The sequence below is a fragment of the Thermobia domestica genome, chromosome 16, assembly GCF_964235325.1.
Source record: "Thermobia domestica chromosome 16, izTheDome1.hap1.1, whole genome shotgun sequence".
Lineage (NCBI taxonomy): Eukaryota > Metazoa > Arthropoda > Insecta > Zygentoma > Lepismatidae > Thermobia > Thermobia domestica.
In genome coordinates, this window is record NC_137469.1 from 41,457,392 (window position 1) to 41,481,913 (window position 24,522).

The window sequence follows — 24,522 nt, forward strand, 5'->3', positions numbered from 1 at the left end:
CCAAACATTCTGCAGTCGAATCTCTCTCAAAACAAGATACATATTACTTTCGACCTTCCATGATTCTTCTTGGAAGAATTTACCTCTGGCGCCTTCTGGTAAATGCTTGCCAAGATTCATGCTCAACAAGTTAGTATATCGACCTTCTTATACCGAAGCAATGGAGATTCAACTTCACAGATCCTGATGCTGGATGTCGCCAAATTTGTCCTGCTCTTCCTTCAGATGTTAATGCGCAACGGGAAAATTTATTGCAGTTAAGTCGTCCAACGCAGAATTCAAAGAAAACCATGCTAGGCGACTTTGAATGGCCCGAGTCGCCAGCTTAGAGCATAGCTCCAAGCAACACTAACGCATCCAAATTCGGAATGTAGAGAGTCCGTACTCCAAGGAATCAAACATTTGCCATAGTTGCATTCAGAAAGAACATATGTTAATGACATTATCAAAACAATTACCGGAATACAACATATTAATATTATAGATTGGACCTAAAACAAAATTCGTAAATAAGGACATACGTATGTACAAAACATAAATATTCACATAAATAACATGTCACATTATCTGTACACAATACTTATTTTATTTTCTCTTTTCTGACTATCTTTGACTTGCCCATAAACAAAATTTCCAGTAATGTACAGATCAACAAAAGTAATACGATAAGTAAGATGTTTCTCAGTAATTCTTATTTTACTAGTGGTGGTATTAAATTTATAGGTAAATAGATATATGTCGCTAGTCTGAAACAATTCTAACTGAGCTGTTTAGTTTCGATTGTAATGGTATATATAAAAATTGGTTGTTGACAGTTTGTAATGCTCATCTTGTAATTATTAGGGAATAGTGCTGATTAGTATGTCGCTTAGTTAACATTATTGCTTATACATTATATTTGCTTTCATATACTTTTATCATTATTCCCATTGTTTCATTATTGTATATCTATATAATTATTATTTATTATTATCATACAACATTCATTATTTTTTTTAACAATCTTCGTAACATAAATATTTTTCATGTTTCTCGATTCTTTTTTTTACACATAAACAAACATACCTCAAGCTTCACCTCAATCAATAATAAGACAGCTTCAACACAAGATTCCCAAGATGGCACTACATAAGAAACCTGTGTATCTTCTAGCCGACTTAACATCTTCACCACCATTATTAATCTTATCAGCAACATCTTACGTAGAAAAGTTGGTGAGACTTGCAATACCATCTGCTAATTTTGAGACAGATAATGGGTCATCATTTACTTAAATTTAGATAAAGTACCAACCAGAATTTAGATCATATTACAAGACATTTGATTTTATTAGTGAGAACCCGGAGTGGGTTCACGTATTAGTACTTCATTTCTTTAATTTCCATCTCACTGAGATCAGATTACAAATAAACTTTAGGTATAATTATAGTTTTACTTTCACTTCAAATCGTCATATATTTGAAAAAATCCTCCAGATGTTTTCAGTTCCACAATTTATTATTTGAAAAACTAGTACTTAACACTTTAACAAATTATGTCACTTTTTTAGTTTGTTTATTTAACAAAAGAATAATTTATAACATCTATTTTTATTTACTTTCTCTTTTTTTTGTATGTTGAAATTTTATGGTGCAGAATTAGACCCTGTTCGTCAATAAATTAAACAATATTTAACTTTTGTAATGTCCTCGCAGAACGCGGGGCATTACAGTACTTTGAGCAAAATTAAAATGAAATTCCATTTAAGCTTACTACTTTGTTTCTAATAAAATTTTCACCGTATTTTTTGATTACACCTTGTATATCATATTTTAATACTTTTGTTTCAGTTCGTTATTTTAGTTCTACCTGCTTCATGGACTATAATACTACACGTAGTCCACATATACTTATTACGCGAAATTACAATTGAAAATTCAGTAAACAATCCGACTGACACAAACTGCTTACGAAATAAATAACACCTAAAATTTTGACTAGCTTGGCCCCAGGGCTGTCCCCAATACTAGTTTTCCGAGGCTGAACCAGTCTCCGGAACTTAATTGTCGGTTCTCTGACTTTCCAGGTCCGTAGAAATCCTGGTCTCTGAATCACAGTCAACTCTTGTGAGACCAATTATGGAGTTTCTCGAACTGGTAGAAGTGTTGGCAAATGGTTTCTGTATTGGGATTGAATGCTTGCTCCTCAGTGCGTACACACGTTTGGCCATTATCAGCCTTAAAAAGCATTCTGGATGTCTCATTTTTCATGACTTTTGGATGTTACGTATGCCATGCATTCTGGAAAGACTCATCACCCTTCTTAAGTTTGCTAAACCAAGGCTTTTACAGACATCTTAGTTTTAATTTCCCTGACTTCAACCTTTTATTTATTTATTTATTTATTTATTTTATTTTATTTATTTATTTATTTAATTTTATTTTTATTTTTGGTTGGTCCTCCACTTACTGTTAACTATCACTTGCTTTTTCATGTTACATTTAATATTCCAATTTAATGTTTAGTTACAAAGTACGAAATACGTGGACTTTCCTACACACTCAGTTTATCTAAAAATATCTCTAAGTGCTACAGCTCCACACTGGCCTGGGCCTCTCGAGCAACGATATCGCCTTCATTTTATATACTGGTTTGGCTCCAAGATTGTCCCCACTACTCGTTTCCCAAGGCTTGGTTAACCTCTGAGACTTAAGGCCCAAGTGAAATGCTCCTTCTGCACTCGCAGGGGAGATCCAATACAGATAACTAAATTGGCAGTCGGACATACTACTGAGTTCCAAATGAGCCTATCTCAATTTAGCTTGTAATCATTTATCACTAATTAATGCTTCCAACTTAAGCTCAATGTATAGCGTGTGCAGAGCTTCCACGTTTACGCTGACAAAATACAATCAGTTGGCTACAAGAGGAAACAAAACTAACATATCTTCATTTATCCCCTTAGGTACGAAAGCAGCGCCATCACCTAGAAACTTGTTTAGAACTTTTCTAGATACCTAATACCTCCTCGAGATTCGCTACCTCTTAATTCAAGGAGCTCCTCAACTCCGTCATCAGTCATTTTCCAGTGGCCAATGTGGAAGGCCAAGTGCCCTCACCTTCTTCTGCATCTCAAAATGCAGATGAGTGCACATTACCCTATCAATATGTTAATTTATGATAATTTGTGAATAAATTAATTGCTGATTAATTAGTATTCATTTAACATATCATGTAACTTTTATGAATATTATTGGGTAAACACCGAGCGTAATACGATATTATTAATATGCTTTTGATATATATTTTATTCATGTATGTACTTTTATTCTTTCATAGTTTATGAATATCATTAAATTTTGCGTGCATCTCATTAATGGGAAATTGAATGTATATATTACATGCGTTATTGGATTTACATATCCTGCATACATATTCTGCATATAAAGAATAAAGAAGAAATAATATTATAGTTATTTACTTCATGTATAGAAGTTTGAACTTCGTGTTACTGAGAGAGCTTGAACAGAGTTTTTTTTTTTTTTTTCTTGGCGACAGCAGTCTGAGCTGAGAGTTTGTGTGAGGTCTTTGACTACTAGTGGGAGGAGAGAACCCTAGATGAACAAGCAAGACTGAAAGGATTGTTTATAGGAAGTATACTGGTAACTTCCTCTGTATAGAAATGTCTAGGTGGAAACATTGCTTACAGACGCACTCCAGGCTTTGTTGAAGAAGTCATAAAATTTTTAGCGTCACCACGATAGATTTCCAATTTCTATAGGTGTCATTTTTACACATTTGAAAAGAATCTCACATGTCCCAGGCTCGATGCGTCCCTCGAAGCAGCTTCCGTTAGCGTCACTGAACGAAGCTATCTCTCTTTCTCCCATGATGCACTGCGTATTTGAAAACTTGTACTTTATTTTGACTACTTTTATGTGTAAATCATTAATATTACCGTATTACGCTCACAAGTTCTTGGAAAGACCGTTTAAAATTCATGACTTATTTTGTCATCGTGTTTCCCAACGTACAAGACATTTAGATCTTGTGTTATTGCCAAAATTTACTCAAAACAACAGATGTTTCCATCTCTCTCTTTCTTGGCATGATGGCTGCTGGATTTTAGCAGACGTATATAGGGAGGCCAATGGAAAAAAGACTTCCTACACATACTATGAGTGATGTCATCTGTAAATATTGATATAATTGCATTCTGTGTATATATTACTACCTTTATGTGTGTATAATCATGTATTAATATTCTTTGCGTAATTACAAGTGAAATAAGTTGTGTGTATCGTATTCCTGCCATAGACTATTGTTTTGAACAGGAACTTTCAAAACTGCCGCTCGCTACGATGAGGGCAGCACCTCTCACAAGTTATTTGCTCATTGCACGAGCAGGTTGGCGTTTCAAAGTGGTTTGACTGGAGAGACCACACACAGTTTAGCCTCCAGCTATGAAAACTCTTTGTGATTATTCTGGGAAGAGCGAGTCCCTGAATTTCCTGGAATTCGCGGAGGTTACTAGCTTTTGGTGAACATTGTGATGTTCAGTTGCTGCTAAAGTTCGAAAGTGTTTGGATGTTAGAACCCAGAGCGGTGAGACGTTCCGGTCCCCAGGAGTTCTGATGTTTTAAAATTACATGGTCACCCATGTATCGCGAACTCGGGTGTTATAGTATGCTTATTATGTGATAGTGATCCTCACAAGCCAGTGTGTGGGATGTATCTTGCAGTGGAATAGAAACAGTGAAAATTTTACTTCTATTATCAAACACTTCATTAGTCAAGTATTTAATTTACCAATCTTACTATCAGACACCTGAACTGTGGCTATGTTGGCCATACCTGTGCAAGCATTTTCAGTTTAACAGTATACCTGTGAACTTAACTTTCAATAGTGCAGTGGCACTAAAGTAACATTCCTGTCATGGAATATTATAATCTATATCAACAGATCTCAGCCGAGATCTAGTGGCTAGTCTCAGTAAACGACAGGGCCCCTCCTGAACTTTTAAAAGGAGAATACCAGATGAAGTGGTAATAACTTTTATACTGACGAATTTCTGTGTCAGTTGTGACATGTTTTGATGTCTTTCATTTGATTCATCATCACCGCCCAGGGACATTCAGATTCCCAGTAAACTGATAACACCAGAACGAAGTATATCCTGCGTGTGATTACCATCACAGAAACATTCCAGTCCCTTCCAGTAGGCAGAGACTATCAAAGAAGTGGACATTATGTCATCGGCTTAACAGCATGGAACTGTGTAAAAATTTCTAATTGAGTTTAAATCTGTATTTTTTTTTACTCCTCCTCTCTGTTTAGAGACAGTGAGAGACTATAAACTCATAATAATGAGTTTTTTTTTTTTGTATGCCTAACAGCGTACCATTTTAAGAGGTCAACCAGATCTCCAGTGTGTACATAATAATCTGTGTTCAAGTTAATGATATATATATATATATAAATATCAGTGTGAATGGTGCACCAGAGAAAGTATTTTCAAGTAAGTGAGTGTTTATGTAAAAATGATATCTGTACGTGTATTCTTCAGTCATCTGGCTATTCAAGCTGGAGAATAAAAATCTATCTTCATCCAGTAAAGAGAGGGTGTCTATTTTCCTGATTGGTGAGTACCCTACAGCTAATCCAAATGTTTTTATTCAAGGATTGAGAGTTAAGGGAACATTTTTTTTCTTTCTCTAGTACTTCTGATCACTTTCCTGAATGGGGCCCAGGAAAGCTTCACGCCCAGTGAACCAAAGAGACACAGCTATGAGTGTAAAGGGCACATAACAGGCTGCTACCTGTTGTTTTGAAATCATTTTTTTTTAACCTTATTAAATGTTTGGGAACCCTTTACAAATAGCTGCTGAGACCATAGCTGTTGTCAAAAATCCCTGAGATATATATTTTGTAATCAAAACCCTGAGATTTTTGTTTTAACTTACTCATGCTCTAAAATTATCAAGTGTGGCAGTGGCGGCTTCAGAAGGAGATCACCCTTAACACTCCAAGAAGGGATTTACCTACATAAGAGCTTTTCATTAGTATTTTTATTTAATATTTACATAAATTTGAATATCCCTTGTCACTCCACCATCTTTTTATTTTGTTGTTGTGTTGGTGCTTTTTCCTTGTGGGCATAATTTATACCTATTCCTCCTTGCATCTCACACCAATCAATGACATTGGAGCTCGATTTTACAACCTGAGAAAAGCAGAGGGAAACAATGAGGGAAGGGATGGCGTAGAACAGAAAGTGTTGGCAGTGTAAACGCAGTCATGGATTAGCGAGTAGTCTGCCTGCAAAACCATCGACTACAACATGGGCGCTCTCACTGGCTCACCACTGTCTTTTAGTAAATGTTAGGTGAGCTGCCAACTCTTCCTCCTTTCACTAAGGAAGTGAGCAGTTAACTGTGACGTCACAGAGCATTCAGTTGTAAATGACTGGTCAACACCCATTGCTTCAGTAGGTGGATAGGATTCTGAAGGTCCAATTTTGTTACTTTCCCACATATATTGCGGGGAATGAGATTTATATTCTCCTACCGCATAGAAAATAATCCACAGGGGAGATATCACATGATATGGTACGCAAGTATATATATCACATCATCATACTTCGCAATACACGAAACGTCTATAGAACGAAACATGCATTTAGAAGGTAAATGCGTTGTTGAATTTTGTCTCTTTCTTATTTGTCACAATATAATCTCGCCACTCCAGAAAATGCTTCAATAACACGATTTCACACTTCTAATACTCTTGTTAATAACTCCTACATTTTCTATCGTACTAGTTGGAATCCTCATGGGACTTTGAACAAAAATTCAAACCCTATCAATTTCTGTTTCTTCTTCAAATATAACAAACACTTTCGAAAACTCAGTGAAACATAAAGCAAAATATAACAACAGAAAAAGCACATAATTACAATTTAAAATAAATAAATTTACTTACTTTTCCAGTTTTTGTACTAATTTTCGTTTGGAGTAAAATTAACTGGGCTCTCATGTATTCATACCTGAAAAACAAATTTTAAAAATTTAAGAAGTATGTCAGACGAGTCTTGTCAAGTGTAGGTTGACTGCATTTATTTAGCACCGAAATAAGCTATCATAAGGGAATTGGTTTTGAATAACTTGGCAAGAAATTTGATTACTCAATGTTGGCAAAAGCATTAAGTCTTGCTGGCATATGAAAGAGTATAACTAATACGCAAGATATGAACTCACCGTTAAATGAAATTTAAAAATCTTGGCGACAGATGAACTTCATTCCCAGGTGTTAGTTTCTTATTGTAAACTCGTGTTGCGAAATGACTGGTCGAGTGGAGCAGGGAGGATACCCTTTACTGTGCATAAGAAAAAAGCATTCTTGGAAAAGACAACCATTACTGTTTTCTTAGTTGGAAGAGGGCTAATATTATTGAAGAACAAGGAGGAAAATAGTTGGAGTCGCAGGAATCCCAGTTCAGACTAAAGATGGTTGTATGTTACTCAAGTGTAGCCTTATTGGGGCAATACACGCAGTTATTATCTGCACTGTTCAACGGATTTCAAAATGAATATCCACAACGCTATCCAGGAGATAAAAGCGGCAAAAATTCATTTGAGGAGAAAACGTTGGAAGTTTTCTACATTTTTATTAGGATTAATAGCTTAAAATAACACGCTCATTTTTAAATAATTAAAAAAAAAAAAAAAAAAAAAAAAAAAAAACTTATAACCACCTCATAATGCTCCAAAGAGCAACAAGATATTTCAACGCACCACTGTCGACTTCATCAGGGTAATTAAAAAAAAAAAGTCCCTACAGCTCCAGAAACACTAAGTGCGAAGTTTCATTATCATTATCGGGACTGTCAAGACATCTTCAAGCATCAAATCACAAAATTAAAAGAGGTTGGAGTTCTTCATAAGAGTTCATTGCTTATTGAAATGAATATGTTTGGATCTTTATCAGAACTAAAAATTCAACGTTAAATTTAGACATAGGGAACCTACATAAAAAATGGAATACCATCAGCACTTACGTGGAACACCAAACATAGTATTAAGAGGCTGACTTACTAAAAATAATACAAAATTTACCATTTTTCTTTTGCTTCCTTTTCATAAGTGAAAGAAAATAATGAAATAGAACTTATCACAATCATAGATAATGTTATTCTACAACAGAAAATATGAACCTGAAGAAAATGAAATAAAATCTTTAAGTTTTACGTCCCACGGTTATGCCACTTAGGCTCAAGGAGACGGTGATGATGAGAGATGAGTGAAATGGTGGAATGAAGAAAGTGGGAGGAAACGGGAGAACCCCGAGAAAATGAACCTGAGGAATGTTCAGTGTTGCCAGAATAGCATCCCCCAAAATCTAAGTTAAGGCAACGACTAGAGGAAAGAACTTAACTGCATTTGATTACGTATCATGTTGTTTTGGTATCCTTTGAACTACTTTTCAAATAATAGTCGTATTTAGTTTGTAATAAACAAAATGGTTTTAATATACAGTTATTAAAATTAAACAATAATGTTATTTAAAAAGTAGTTCACAGCATACCAAACCCAACATGATACGTACACAAATGCACTTGAATTCATTCCTCTAGTCGCTGCCTTAACTTAGGTTTTGGGGGAAATGTTATTCTGGCAACACTGTAATTTCTATGTTTAGCAACACTGAAAATTCTTCAGGTTCATATTTTCTGTTGTAAAATAACATTATCTATATTGTGGTAATTTGCATTTCATTATCAGCTTTCACTTATGAATAAACAAGGAAAAGAAAAATAGCAAATTTTGCACAATTTTTAGTAAGTCCGGTTCTCGTAAGAAAATAATACAATATCAAGATTTTAGTGTACTTCATTTAGTCTTCAAAAATTTTGGCTTACTGAAATATATACTTAATCAAAAAGGGGATAGGATAGGATAGGATTTTCGAGTTCTGAGCTTTCGGCATCTAAGGCCATTTAGCTTTTCACGTTTTTGAGGGATGACGTCCCTCGGCGAGCACACAATCCGGGGAAAGGGAAGGAAGGAAGCGGCCTGGGACCTATAAGTTAGGTACCACCCCGGCATTTGCCTGGTGTGAATGAGGAAAACCCAGGAAAAACCTAATTCAGGGTGGTTGGCCTGAAAAAGCGTTTTACACTTTTTCGACCGATTGGCCCCACCAGGAATCGAACCCGGGACCGCTCGCAACGAAGGCGAGAGCGTTAGCGATTACGCTACGCGGGGCCACTAATCAAAAAGAGGATCTGAGACTTGTTCGATACCAGTAGGTACAGTTATGTTAATTAAAACTCAAATATTCCTAAGCTTCGAATTCTAGTTTTCATTTATTTCGAAGTAAAGCGCTTTATTAATCAATTATTTTATTTGAACTGAAATTCCATGTTATTTCGATTCTAAGTATTAATGATTTGTACCTACTATAAACTTTGATCCCAGCTCCCGCCAAGTGGACTTTGTGGTGGACAAATATCGTGTGCGCAGGTTTTCTCGGGGTTCTTCCGTTTCTACCCACTTTCCTCAATCCACCGTTATCATTTATCTTATTACCACCGTTTCCATTAACCTTGGTGCACAAGCTAGGACGTTAAACTGAAAAAAACCTTATAAGGAACAGATCTACTAATTTTCATTCGAAGTTATCTACAAGTAATAGTAATATATTGAAACTTTTTAGTAGTTTATGTAACTATCGTTTCCTACTTACGTGCACACTTTACGTATAAGTGTTTGATCACGTGGCCATACTTTTTCCTACTTTACTTAAGATCTGTAAATAGTGCTCAAGGGCGCATTCATTCCATCTGTATAAAGTTTTCCATCACCTTCATAATTTGAATCATTCAAAGGTTTTTGTTTTCAATGTACATTGATGAAGAGCACGATGATTCATTGAAACAATCTGTCACTGTCTACAACATTACAGGATGTGGAGTTTAACTATTATATTAGGATTCTCTATTCATAAATTTGTCCTGCAAACAACACGCTTATTTACTCTGACAATAAACTTATAATAATTTTCAACCGCTTGAATAAAGTTCTGACAATTCGTATGTATATGATTTTGATCAATGATCATCATATTATACAGCCATGGCCAAAATTTGGAATTAACTTGCAGAAAGCACATTTTTTACCTGCTTTGTGAAAGTAAGTTTTATGAGAGTGAAATTTGGTATTTATTTTATGTTTATTGTCGCAGACGTATGGCTGCAACAATTATGATTTTTTATTTTTAATACAGTGACTAATTTTTAAATATTTTGCTGAGAATGTCAAAGGTATATACTGAAACGATGATTTTAAGTTGTGACTGAGAATTGTTCCTTTAATTATCAATGTTTATCGTTCCTAATTCTTACCTGTTAGTTATTATGTTACAGGGTGTCCGAGAAGTCCTTCCCTGATTACAGAAATTGATAACTCAGGCTAGAAATAAGATAGAAATATGAAACTGGTGTTGAATTGTTTACAAACTATAAAAGTTTTGGTCACATCAGTACACTTCCACATGAGCACCCTTGGTAGCACGTAGCACATCTAGGCGATATTCAATTTCCATCCACACATTAGCCAACATCACTGGAGGGATCGATGCAACAACTGTGGTTATTCGTTGCTGCAGGGTTTCAAGATCTGGTACACGTGTTCGGTAGACCTCATCCTTGACATAACCCCATAAAAAGAAGTCTAATGGGGTTATGTCAGGAGAAAAGACTGCCGCACAGCCTCCACCGTGTCTGCTGAGGTTCTTGGTCGAACAGACCTCGGAAGGTCAGCAACCGACCCTGTGTTCTTGAACTTCTCATACCAGGCTTTAATGCTCTTGACATCAGGTGGAGTCCTCCCAATTGTTGTCTGGAACTGTCTCTGCACCGTGGTTGGTGATCGTGTTTCATGGTACTACAGGACACACTGTGCCTTCTCCTGGTTGGTTGGCATGGCTTCTTGGGCTTCTTACTTACGTACTACAAACCTAAAACAAAAAAAAATTGAGACTTGGTAAAACAGAACAAACCTAACACAGGCAAAAACTTTTATAGTTTGTAAACAATTCAACACCAGTTTCATATTTCTATCTTATTTCTAGCCTGAGTTATCAATTTCTGTAATCAGGGAAGGGTTTCATATTTCTATCTTATTTCTGAACATTTCCGACTCATATTATGTGTAATGACTATTCGATTTTTTTCATGCAAAGAGAATGTTTATTATATTTATTAATAGCGAAACCACAATTATTACTTAAATATTAGTTAAATAATATTTTAAACTATGTAAATAAACGTCTATAGTTTTTGTAATTTCTCTGACCCCAGAAAATAAATTTCTATGTATTTACAACAACTTTTTTCCTCTTTTTTCCCCAGGATAACAATTATTCTCACAATGTTCCGAACTAAAACAGGAAAGAGTTGAATAACGGAACTCTAGCCCAAGTCGACATACTGCACAGGGAGGACATGCAAATCGTCAAATTGCAGCCAGAAGATAGCACCGAGTACTGTGACAAATATATTTGTGAGATTTCAGGAAACGGATTCATATAAGTTACATAAATTGCATGAGCGAAAAGGTATACCCCACATACGTCAGCTCAAACCAACAAACGCAATATTCCTTTATGTCAACAATCGCCATATTATTTCTCAGCCAGAATAGACGTACTATTAAACGTCTGACATATTTTACCATTGAATGCTAATTACGAGACTTCTTGGATCAATTTTATCTAAGTAGACGTACCTAAGTATTTTGATAGTTCACCATAAGATATCACCAAGCCATTAATAGGTATCTTCCTTAGCAAATCAGAAACAAGAAGAATGTTTTCGTAACTACACAACATTCTAACAAAGCATGTCTTTCTTCCTCGAAGCAATTTCCATAACACTGCCATCATTGCTACTTTTCACAGTACCTTCAACTAACAAGAACCATAATCTATAACAACAAGAGCAAGCTAAGCTTGAACACAATTAATTTAATTAAATATATTAACACTCTTTAACATGAAACCTGTTTATTTGAGTATAACAGTGATCACTGTTGATCCATGAACCATTACCTGTAAAGTATGTTTCCGCTCTTCACACGTACACATCTAAGTGCATGAGTATCTGTAGCTAAGGAGCAACGCAGAAAATTCTGAACAACAGATGTTGACCAAGTTCTAAGACAATAATCTTTACAATTGTGCTCTTCAGTGATTGATTACCTTGATATACGCCCACACGTTTCTTAAAAACACTTTCAGAATGCCTTGCACTCCTGTATCTCGGAAGAACAATAAATCCAAGGAAAAAGGGGGAAAACTGAAAGCAATTTATTAAGATATACATGAGGCGCTAGTACTATTTATTACTATTTGTCTAAATATTGGTGTCATTACGTTTTCATAGTCACATTCTGTTACAGGACTTCTAGCAGTCCAATCCACACGTATTTATGAATTACTCATTTACTCTATTTCCGTTCTACTCAAATTATTTTCCTCCTGAAGAGCTTCCAGAAAGTTTACAACGTATAGCGATCAGATTCATGTTGCGAAGATATAAATATATACAAAAGAAAGAAAAGAAAAACGTAACAGAACAATTTTTTTTTTCCGTTTCTCTACTCGTTGGTCAAGATCCATTACCAAGATGAATATAGCTATTAATAACTTCATAAAAGGATCGCTTTTCATAATCCTTTACTAGAATGGAGTTCAAATATTTCCTGGAGTTGACGCCTTACCTGCATCTGTTTTCATAGATGAAAAAGATTAAAAAAAAATCAAAAATGTGCTGTAGCGTTTTGTAGATGACTGCAATTACTAGTGAAGCATGGGCACTACGTCAAACAGCGGAAGTTCCCCAACTATGTTGTCAAATTTTGAAAACATGGTGGATGAGTGCCCCCCCCCAAAAAAAGCAAATACTTATAATATGATCCATAGCAGGGGCGGATCCAAGACGGACTTCTGAAGGGGGGAGGCGTGGGTTGTAATACTGCTACTTTTAAGAACTCCAAACTCTTAACATGGGTTTTATTTACATGTAAAATAAGATTATTTTCTCTTCTGGGAGGGGCGATTGCCCCATCTGGATCCGCCCCTGAACCGTAGCACATATTCGAATTGAATAGTAACAATAACAACAAGGAAAATATAAAACAAAACAATTAACAAAACTAAACTCAGCGGCAATTTGACAACACTGTACCGCCAGGAGACTCTCCGCATAACGCGAGAAATGAAAGTGGCAAGATTTCTAGGACATGGGTTGACAACTGAAACACACTGTCGCGTTCTATTGGGTGGTGAAATAGGTAGATCTAGATCAAGCTTTACGATTCCTTGCTATCATTATAGAATGTTGAAAATTACATTTAAAACATAATATGCGAATAGCAAATCAACACTGACATTTATTACATAGCATGTTTTTATATCACAGAAATAATATTTACTATGTATTATTTATGAAATACAACCTAATATACATAGATGATTAGTTACTGTATGGAACCATCGACTTATGCTCTATAACAGTTTTTACTTAAAAATGTATTCATTTTCTGTAAGTTGGTCACTTTTCAATGGGACCAATGATGATACACAGGTCCATGCCACATACAACCTCAGTGCTGAAGAGAGTGTTAAACTCTAATCAGTTAAACAAATTTATTTACTAACTATGATGAAACACACTAATTTACTGGCTTGATAAACCATCATCAACACAGCAGTTCTATTACAGGAAATTCTTTTGATATGGAAAGAAAAATATTTCTGCATCTTCGAAAATTTAAGAGCACAAGCTAAGACAATAGTTTCTGCTACAAATTAACATATACTTATTATTATTATTATTATTATTATTATTATTAAAAAAGGGTAATTGGTAGTTTATTCAGACTACACGATGAACATTTTTCTTTCTTTCTTTTACTTTACTTTACTTGGATGTGCTATGAATTAAAATCTAATATTTTAATTTTGTTCGTCTAATTAGACATTTCAACATAACACTCCCTTTGCTTCACCTGTATACATGTACTTTTCATATTTCTTCCTTCCTACTTCTTCTCTTGTCTGATGAACCAATTAGTGAAAGTTCTACAATGTACGGTTTTAATGGGTTATAATAATGGTTTCACAATTTTCTACAAGGAATATATATATATTTTTCAACTTCCGTTAACCCAGCAGCACTGGCATAAAACACATTGTTCATTGGATATCGGCCATACAACAACACGGAAAGACACATTAATTACTGTGGAGAAGGGAACGTTAAAAACACACTGACTGCAATTACAGCGCCCAAGTGTGTTCTGCATCATGTGCTTCCATTTCTCCAGGTGAAAAGACATAATATAGATGTAATTATTTTCCCAGAGTAAGGTTTATGGCGAGAACTTTATAAAGTGATAGCTGTGTGCACGAATGATGTAGAGAATTTAAAGGAGGACTTACCGACGTATACGACATACGAGGGTAACCAATGGTAGAAATCTGTGGCGACAGACAACGCGTGATGAGCGTGTGAATCATGTGGTTCGTGATCTTATCTTGGAATTTTAGGAAACTAAACATCCGAAAAAAAAAAAAAAATACACCACGTAGTTCACACTTGGCGGACGCTTACTGAACTCTCTTTTCTTCAAATTTTAAGGAACTCAGCAGTCGCTTCGAGAAATCGAAATACATCACGTGATTGACACTTAACGAGCGCTATTTGAACTTTCTTATCTTGGAATTTCAGAGAACTAATTTTAGAGAAGTCAGCAGCCGCCTGGAGAAATCGAAATACACACGTAGTTCATACTTGGTGTGCGCTGTTTGAACTTTCTTATTTTGAAAATTTTAGAGAACTCGGCATGTGCCTGAAGAAGTCGAATTATATCACGTAGTTCACACTTGGCGGGCGTTTCGATTGCACTCAATATAGTCTCATGCTGGCTACTTCACAATGATTGAATGACAGAATCTCAGGGTTCCCACTTATTCGGTAAGCACTATTTCCCTGACTTTCCCACGTTTTTCACGTCACCATTTACAAATTTCCAGGTCTATACATAATGCAAAAAAAGCAACTGTATTTTTCTCGACCGGAGAATTCATCGTCTACCATGCATGTATATATATATATATATATATATATATATATATATATATATATTTAGTTTGTGTGTGTGTGTGTAGGTAGAGTAGTTTTGCAACACAAACTAATTTATTTTATAAAATATTCTCTATCAAATAGCCGGCTAAGGCAAAAAAAAAAAAAAAAGTTTTGGGAATCAAAATTCTCTAACTTTTCCAGGTGTTTTCAGCTATTTATAAAATGCCTAGACTTTTCCAGGACTTTTTACGAGTAAGCTGAATTCCCTGAGTTTTTCAGGTTTTCCAGGTCGGTGGGAACTGTCTTTCGGTGTGAAGGAAGGGCGATATGCAATGAACAAATTGTTCTATTCCCGTTTCGTTATTACACGTGGTTCTCCTCTGGTGGCTTAACGGAGGTTAAAAAAAGGCCAACGGACAAGTTGTCTTATTCCCGTTTCGTTATCACACGTGGTTCTCTTCTGGTGGGTTAACGGAAGTTAAAAAATTTCTAATAGACAATTTGTTCTATTACCGTTTCGTTATCGTGGTTCTCCTCTGGTGGCTTAACAGAGATTAAAAAAAAAGTATAATGGACAATTTGGCTTATTCCCGTTTCGTTATCGTGGTTTTCCTCTGGTGACTTAGCGGAGGGTTAAAAAGAATGTCTAATGGACAATTTGTCTTATTCCCATTTCGTTATCACACGTGGCTCTCCTCTGGTGGCTTAACGGAGGTTTTTTTAAAAAAAAATCCCTCATAATACAAGTAAAACGATTTTCTTTTAACGTAGGCAATAGGCAAAAGATATCCTCTCACAACATACCAAACGAAATATTCAGTTATACGATAAATACTGAGATAAAAAAAAAGTAAGTATTTAATCATCTAAAAGTCACATCCATCACTACAGAAAGACTCATTTACTACTTACGTTGCATGTTTCATGGCGTTAACCCACTGGTTTACGTGAGATTCAGATCGACCAGCGAATATATGCTTCTTATCTGGTTCCTCTCGAAATATAAGTGAAAAGGCAAATGGTATGCCTGTACATACTTCATATTGTACGTACGAATTTTCCAAAACAAAAACACCCGAAGGCTGAAACGAAAATAAACGTGAGACCAGCATGTATTTGTGTCACTATAAACCAGTCAGAGGTAAAAATAGTAAAATGCAAAAACACTACATACTAGGTATAATATTACACATTGCATATGGAAAGGAAGACAAAATATTGCCATTTAACTACACGGTTTACGAAACCGTAAGGTTCAACGACGCAGAAACAAAAGATCGGAACCGAATCCTATTCTATTACTCTCTATCAACTACTATTCTCAGAACTCGTTTTATATTAACATTATACTTTCTTGGTCCACTATAAATACATTTCCGTCAAGTTTCCACTACAATATAATGTAAGCTTTCTATTCAGTTTTCTCAGTACACTTTTTGGGATAAATTTCCGTCACTACGACAGCTTGCGTCAGGCTTGTTATGGAAAGGATGAGGGAATTTTTTAAGTAGCAAAAAATTGACCAACTTTTCGACGATAGGCTGTCTTCCTGTTTTGGCATTTTGTTTTATTTTTCTTCTTACTATTATTATTGTTTTAAATAAAACCGAAGCAATGCCTTAAAATTAGCTCTCAAAAAACTACCGCCAAAACCAGATGCAACAATTATTTTATTCTGAGTTATATATCCCCTGTTCTGCCCTTTAGGCTAAAGGAGACAATGAGAAATGAATTATGTTAATGAATCGAATGATCAAATTCAATACAACACTTACGCTGTGGTGCTATTTGAACGTGCAATAGGCAGAACTTGTGGTTATCAGCGTTACGCTAAGACATCTCGATATGAAAAGGTAAGTATCTCATTAGTCCTCTAAACTACATATAAACACAACTCTATACACCCTGCAAGTATTCTCAATACGAGCGAGATATACTACCCATTTTAGCCATCTCGATCTCATACAACTGTGTACGTTTCATTATAATACGGGACGAGAAATATCGATAAGTAATATTACAAGAGAAAACTTACTACAAATACATCGTATATTTCTAAATCCAAGACGACTTCCATTTTTTACACAAAGGATTACAAAAAATACAGTGCATACTGGGCATTTTTCAGAACTCACTATAAAACTACTCTAAAAATCAAATCAGACCTGTCTTCCTGATTGGAAGGGTCCACTGAATTTGCGAACGCTCAAGGCTAAAGAGCTAGAATACGAAGAGAGTAAAGTTAAAGCTTAGTGAAAGATCATGATTCTCTACAGTAAAGAAAAACTCCACATCATATATATTGCGAAACTAAGACGATTACATAATTTGGGCATGAAATTGCGGGAAAAAAACCTTGTCTTGGATTCAAAAATATACGATATATACTTGATAAGAGATGCTACTATCATTAGGAAAAAATAAATTTGCGTGATTTGAAGTTGATCTACCTAATACCCTTACGTTTCAAGGCATTCAATATTTTACTCCCTGTCACCCCTATTGAGTTTTTGAAAACGAATGTCAAATTCGGGACCTCCTTGGGACTATATGGCTGAGATAGCTTTAAGTTTTTCTGGACGTTGCCTTTATTTTAGTAAAGTGAACTCATTGGGATAATTTTGGACTCATTGGAACCTTTTCTCATTTTCCTTAATTATATAATACAAAGACGCATTGTTCTCGGTTCTCACTAAGATCGTGGGATAATCTTCGCAAATAAGATCTCAGATCGCTCGCTGCAAGTAGCTGAACTGTTAATACCCAATTACAGCGCTCTTGCAGACGGCGCAAGAATAAAAACTGTAATATTTCAGGTATTTGAGACTAGGAGTTTCAACGGAAACGCTCTGGGTCTGAGACTCAATGCAGCAAGCTGAGACACAGCGCAATCGGAAAAAAGTTGTGCAGCTAAAGTTCGTCAAGTTAACATGTAGTACCAAGCGTCCAGCCTGCGTGTTCTGCACTTCTAAGTCTTATTTACAATTGTGATATATATATATTTTTATTGTACCTGAAAAACCTTTGTAAGTTAGTTAGTTTAGGTCAATGTAACACTAAATTAGTCTACGTTAATTGAAATGGGGCCGTGTTTGATTTTTGAACATAACTTTCCTATGTTAAAAATGCATTTCGGATGGGTGTCTGCTCCTTGGAAACCTGTTAGCTCAAAATCACTATATGGTGAGCATACGTGCCTTACGGGTGCAAGACCCGGTTTGCTTCCAAACGAGAGTACATGTAGTTCGGATACTACGTCAAAGAGCAGGTTCATTCAATAAACAAATGAATCTTACAAACTATTCAAGGAGTAGAAAAAAATAGGGTCTTATTTATTATTATTATTATTAATTATTTTGAGGGGGTACCCATTTTCAATATCCTTAGAAGCTGCAATTCTAAATTGTCCATTCATGGATCTTCTAGTAACTAAAGATTAAACATTAAGATTAAACAGTGAGAAACTTCAACCACTAATGGGATAGATAAAGGTTAAATTAAGTGGTATTAATACACATGATTTCTTTTTAAACACGTGCTAGGAAGTTTATCTTAAGCATATTTATTTCAATGCTTAAGATAAACTTCCTAGCACGTGTTTAAAAAGAAATCATGTGTATTAATACCACTTAATTTAACCTTTATCTATCCCATTAGTGGTTGAAGTTTTTCAATAGTAACTAGAATTAAAAATAACAAGCCTGTCAAAATTTCATTTCAATAGTTCAAAGGGATCTCAAACACTCAGCAATTAGTAAGTCTGTTGCTGGTGATTTCATGTACAAATCTGAAGTTCCTGAAATCCGTTCGTACGTGTCAATGAATGAGAAACTCCCACAAAAATGAACTGGGAGAGGTAATCCAGTTCTCTGACCTCCCCTGGATTTCTTTCTATGCGTGTGTATGATAAGGACATGGTCTATGCAACAAAAGTGACAATTATAGAACAAGTTCGTGGGAGAATCCGTGGCACTTTTGAGATAGTTGAGCCACAAATGATGCAGGTAATCTGATGAGAAATTGAGTATCGCTTAGATATCCTCAGTGTCACACACAGGAATTTACTGATTGCACAGACAAAAGTTTATATTTCTCTCTGTGTATTTGTTGTGCATTAAATACATGCGATATTATAGTCAGTTAAAATTTCGGCTCGGGCACCCTGTATATAGTATACAAAAAAACGGAAGCCCACAAGTAAGTGGACCTAATTACGATTATAACACCTTTCTAAGAACTAATTATATTTATAGAACATTTAAAAATTTTCATCAGTGTTCCCGCAGTTCAGGATATGGTTAATCTCTTTAATGGCGAACAAAGATGTGCTTCTAATCGGAGAGAGTCTACAGACGGATTAATGAAAAGACCATCTCTAGATACAATTCGCGAGGATCTAGAACTCTTTTTTATTAACTGTGCCTGTAATCGATCTCCATGATTTGGTGTCATCTTTAGAGAACGCGCATTAAAGAAATGGAGAGCAATAAATAAATAAGTGTACTATGAAAAAAAGACTAAGACAATCAAACTATGCATGCAAACTTCTCCATATACTTCATTCAAACGTTTGTTTGAAGACCTACGATTAAAAGATCCTACAAATATCAGAAAATGTGTTTTCATATTAAAGTGTTTGGTTAGAATTTTTAAAAGTCGTTTTAGAAAATAAAGCCATTAGCCTGAAATAAAATAATCAATTTACCTGTTTATCTATTTGACCCAATTCGTTGATACGAAAGTAGAAAAGAAGATTGGCCTTTAATTTAAACCATCTTTCCTTAAATCCTGAAATGAAATTTCATTTATTTAGTACAAGAGATAGAACAGGTACAGAACATTCGAAACAAGAGTGAACCCACCAAAGCGCCGAAGTCACAATCAACGCAAATGTTTCAACGACAAAATGTAGCCATATTCAGTGGCATCCCTTCAGAAATTGAAGCTGCTTGTAGAACTACATATTATGATCAGTTTCCTCTTTAAATTTTTTTCGTTAATATTCTATGCTGTCTTATTACCTCTATCAGCATCAAAGCAAATAAACATCAAAATAGTAGATTAGAAAAATTGGGATTTAGCGTTTGTTTTTTTTTTTTTTAAAGCGATGTAGCTATACGAGCCGTGAAACCTATAGCTTAATGTGGAATTCGAAAAACATAAGCTTCCATCGGGGATCGAACCTAGATCTCCCGCGCTGACGATGCGTACGCTAACCATACAGTCATTATGGAGCTTACCAGAACAGTAGAGATAATCTCTAATGGTAATTAAAACATTGTTTTTAAGTTTTCTGGATTTTAACTTATGGTGTTTTAAGATTATGTACAGCAACCTTATTATTCACCTCACTTCGTCTTGAATACCAATCACTTGGAGAAAGACCTGCGTTGTTCTTATTACCAATTTTCTAAATGTAAACTGAAAAAAAAAGCCGACAAAATAAATAGATATATATATGTGTGTGTGCTCACAACCTTAATTGTATCATAAGCATTCTTACAATGGAGAAAAATGACTAAAATATGAATTGTTACGCAGTGTGGATTACTTAAGGGATGCGCACTAACAACTGTGATACATTTATTCTTGAAACATTTGCGTTTATTGCGATTTGAGTGCTTCGGAAAGTATAATTTTATTTTATCTGATATGCATCCTATTACAAAATTAAGAGGTTTTAGGTATATATAAAACGAGTAGAATTTTAATTAGAATTATTAATATACAATATTTTATTAATTATCAAGTTTCCAAACTAAGAAGTCAGCCAATTTATAATGGAATACATAAAAATTATAGTAATAGAACAATGAATAGTATTAGAAATATTCTTATACTTCAAACAAATCTCTGCAACTTATGATACCAATATTTTGAACAATGTTCTCTTTTAGCAATTTCTATGCTGGTCCCTCACTCTAAACTTTCCTTGTCTTCATAACATTCTCGAATATGTTTTTCAGATCTAAGAAAGAAAAAAAAAAGCGCACAAGTAACAGTGTCAACGTGAAAAAACGTGAAAAATGAAGTTTGAATAATTGCTATTTTCCTTACTCTTCATTTATTTATTTATTTATTCACAAAGTTTCATACAGCACTAGGCCAATTAGCTGAAACTGTACAACATAAAGGCAAAAGGAAAACAACAACAAAAACAAAACACAAAAAAGGTTCAACTCTTAATACAAAAGAATAAAATAAAGATTCAACTCTCAATATACAAAGGAGCGCTTTACAATCGATAACTTAGGTGTCTCATAAGTTAGCAAGTTGAGAGCGAGTTCGCCGCTGAGGAACACGGGAGTTAATTGCAATAGTAAAAATTCAGAATCAATTTTTGCCATTGATGATCTTATACAGGAAAAGTAAATCAGCTCCGCGGTGTCGTTTGTCAGGGGAACGTAAGTTTATTAAAGACATTAGTTCTTGTTTTGAGTAATTACTTAACTCAGGAATTCTAAATCTAACTATGGCAAGAAAGGAGTTTAAAACCGAGTCAATGCAAGATAGATTAGTAGGCACTGCTATGTTCCATACAGGTGAACAATATTCAACGATGGGAGAATCAAAAGCCTTATAAAATATCGTACGGGCAGGGACACTTTGTATTTCTGGAAATCTAAAGAGTAAAGCAAGTAGTTTTATAGCTCTGGATGAGATCGAATCGATATGATCTGCAAAGGAGAGTTTTCATCAAAGACAACACCTAGATCTTTTTGAGATGAAACGCGTTTGATAGGTACATTGTTAACATTATATATATGTTGAAGCAAATTCTTTTTTAAGAAATAGAGATTGTAGTACATTTATTGGGATTTAGAGACAAGATTCTAGTTAGAGCACCAATTACATAACATATCTATGTCAGCTTTCAGTGAAGAAGCATCGTCTACAGTGTTAACGACTCTGAAGAGTTTAGTCATCAGCTTTATTCCCCATTCAAAAACGTGAATAAGTTGAATGAACATTTGAAAACAGAAAATTTTAACTTGTTTAGATTTGTCGAGTAGAATTTGCACGAACAGTTTAGTATTATGCATCTTGAACATTATACTCGCCCGCTGAACTCAACTGCATGGCGTAAAGTCTACCAAATAAGGATGATACCCATAATTATTCCCATAGGGATAGATGGGTGTTAGGATGAAAAGCAATAAATAGTTGGTTGATCAGAAATTAATCATAAGTAAGGGCCATGTCTATGATAGTTAAGATTAGAAGAAGTTACACACTGTGGTTATATCTTGGGCGAAAATGGGCAGTTATTATTTGTGAAGTAAATGTCATAATTTATATGTATTCGCTTATTTGTATCAGGGTTTGAAAAAACCCGGGTAATTTTGAAAAAAAAAAACACCTGGGCCATGTGGGTTTTTCAGGTTTAATTGGCTTTTTTTCGAAATACTTCAGTGTCTTTGGGGTAAAAATGTTAAAATATGATTTACATTTCAAGATTGTCATTGTCATAACTTGCAACAATTTTCTATTCACTGCTGTTTTGAAAAAATGGCCGCCATTTTGAAATTTTATATTGGATAGCCGAAAAAATCTATACAGCAAATTTAGAATGTCTTGTGCTTCTACAATTAAAATTTCAACTTAAAAAGTCCGAAAATTGCACCCTGTAGCACGGACACCCGCTTTTTTGAATAATGGACGCCATTTTGAAATTTTATGCCGCCAAAATATATACAGCTAATTTAGTCTCTCGTGTTTCTACTCTGAAAATTTCAACTTGAAAGACCGAAAACTGTCCTTTGTAGCGTGGATATTCGCTATTTTGAAAAAAAAAAGGCGCCATTTTGTAATTTTACGTTGGTATGCCGCCAAAATCTATACAGAAAATTTAGAGTGTCTCCAGCTTGTATTATGAAAATTTAAAAGACCGGAAGTTGAACACTGTGTGGTACAGGCAGACAAACGAACAATGTAGATCGAGTCATCCCAGGAGCCTCAATGACGTTCGCCAAATACGAATACCAAATAACAATATTAATATGAAACAAAGACATAATTCATCAAAATGTCTTATATAAAATAAATATTTTTCAACGCAAAATAAAGGGTTATATTGTTAAGGTTCACTTTCGATGCTTTGTGCGTTCAATTACAGGAATTTCCCGAGCACTTGTTGCAAGACAATTCTTTTCTGAAAATTAATTTAAATCAATTAACAAAGATAAGCATATAATTCATATTTTATAAAGTAAATGTTTCAAAATGTCTTAAATGAAATTAAATATCTTCCAGCTGAAAATAAATAGTTTTATTGATGAAGTATTCACTTCCAATGCTATGTGGGTTCAATTGCGGGAATTTCCCGAACACTTCTTTCACGACGGGTTTTCCATGAAAATGCAGCTTGCTTTACTGTACATCGAAACTTCCATTAATACTGAAGTTTGAATTCAGCACTTAAAATAGTAAGCGTTACGTAGTCTTGAGAGCTCCAAGCATTAAGCTTCTTAATTTTGACAAGAATTTATACGCTATTGCTGGTGCTGATTCTACAGAATGCTTATTTGAAGGGTAGCAACAAATGACTGAACTAAATTGTTGTTGTTGGAAAACCAAATTTTACTCTATACTTTTGTTACCATCAAAGGTAAGAAATAATACTAATAGTTTTACTAATGAGTGATTCCATTTCAGATCGCCCAGGGTGGACCACATGACTGTCTTAGATTTAGTTTATTTTTTAATATAAGAAACTACATACAAAATTATTAGACCCATATTTTATCCTTTTGCTGAAAAACATTTTTTCTTCGATATACAGCCTTCCAAAATGGCTGCCCTCCTCTCAGATTGCTCGAAAAACTGAAAACATGTCAAATTAAAAATTTTATTGTAGAGAAACGAGTGTACTTAGTAACATAATCGCAATAGCAGGAAGAGTATAAAGTTGTATGTTTCGGTGGAGGGCCAAAATTCGTATATTGGTCAAATAGGAATCGCGCAGTTCACTCGCAATGTTGCCAACTTTGGTGAAATTTTTGCTAACTTCAACCATTTTTTTTTCTGTCCTCACGAGCAATATCAACCATCTGCTTCTAGCATCGAAATCAACTCCATAAGGTCTCTTGAAAATGTAAAGGACTTACGTTTCTGATTATTACATTCCACGTTACAGCATGATGAAAAGCTGAAAATTTCATTAAGACGCCATGTTTGGACGCCATTTTCACAAAAAACCCACCTTTTAAAAATCTGAATTTTTTACATGTATTGGAAAAGCACCTAAGTATTTAATATCCGTTAACCGTTCATGCGGCTGAAGCCCCTAACATTCGCAATTAATTATTGAAATTTCGATTTTTGTACTTGAAATGTAAATATTTCCTATGGACATTTAGATCCTATACACGAGGCGAATTGGAAGGGAGTATGA

General features: G+C 34.8%; 1 protein-coding gene across 1 annotated transcript in view; it reads right to left on the reverse strand.

Annotated features, from left to right (window-relative positions):
* Nucleotides 1-24,522, reverse strand: part of LOC145673037 (pleckstrin homology domain-containing family J member 1-like) — a 61,747-nt gene that overhangs the window by 25,548 nt on the left and 11,677 nt on the right. Inside the window, exons 3-5 of the mRNA XM_081742370.1 lie at nt 19,834-19,916; nt 16,041-16,210; nt 6,962-7,025 (exon numbers count right to left, since the gene is read on the reverse strand). Coding sequence (XP_081598496.1) covers nt 6,962-7,025; nt 16,041-16,210; nt 19,834-19,916 — 317 coding nt within the window. The remainder of the gene's footprint in view (nt 1-6,961; nt 7,026-16,040; nt 16,211-19,833; nt 19,917-24,522) is intronic.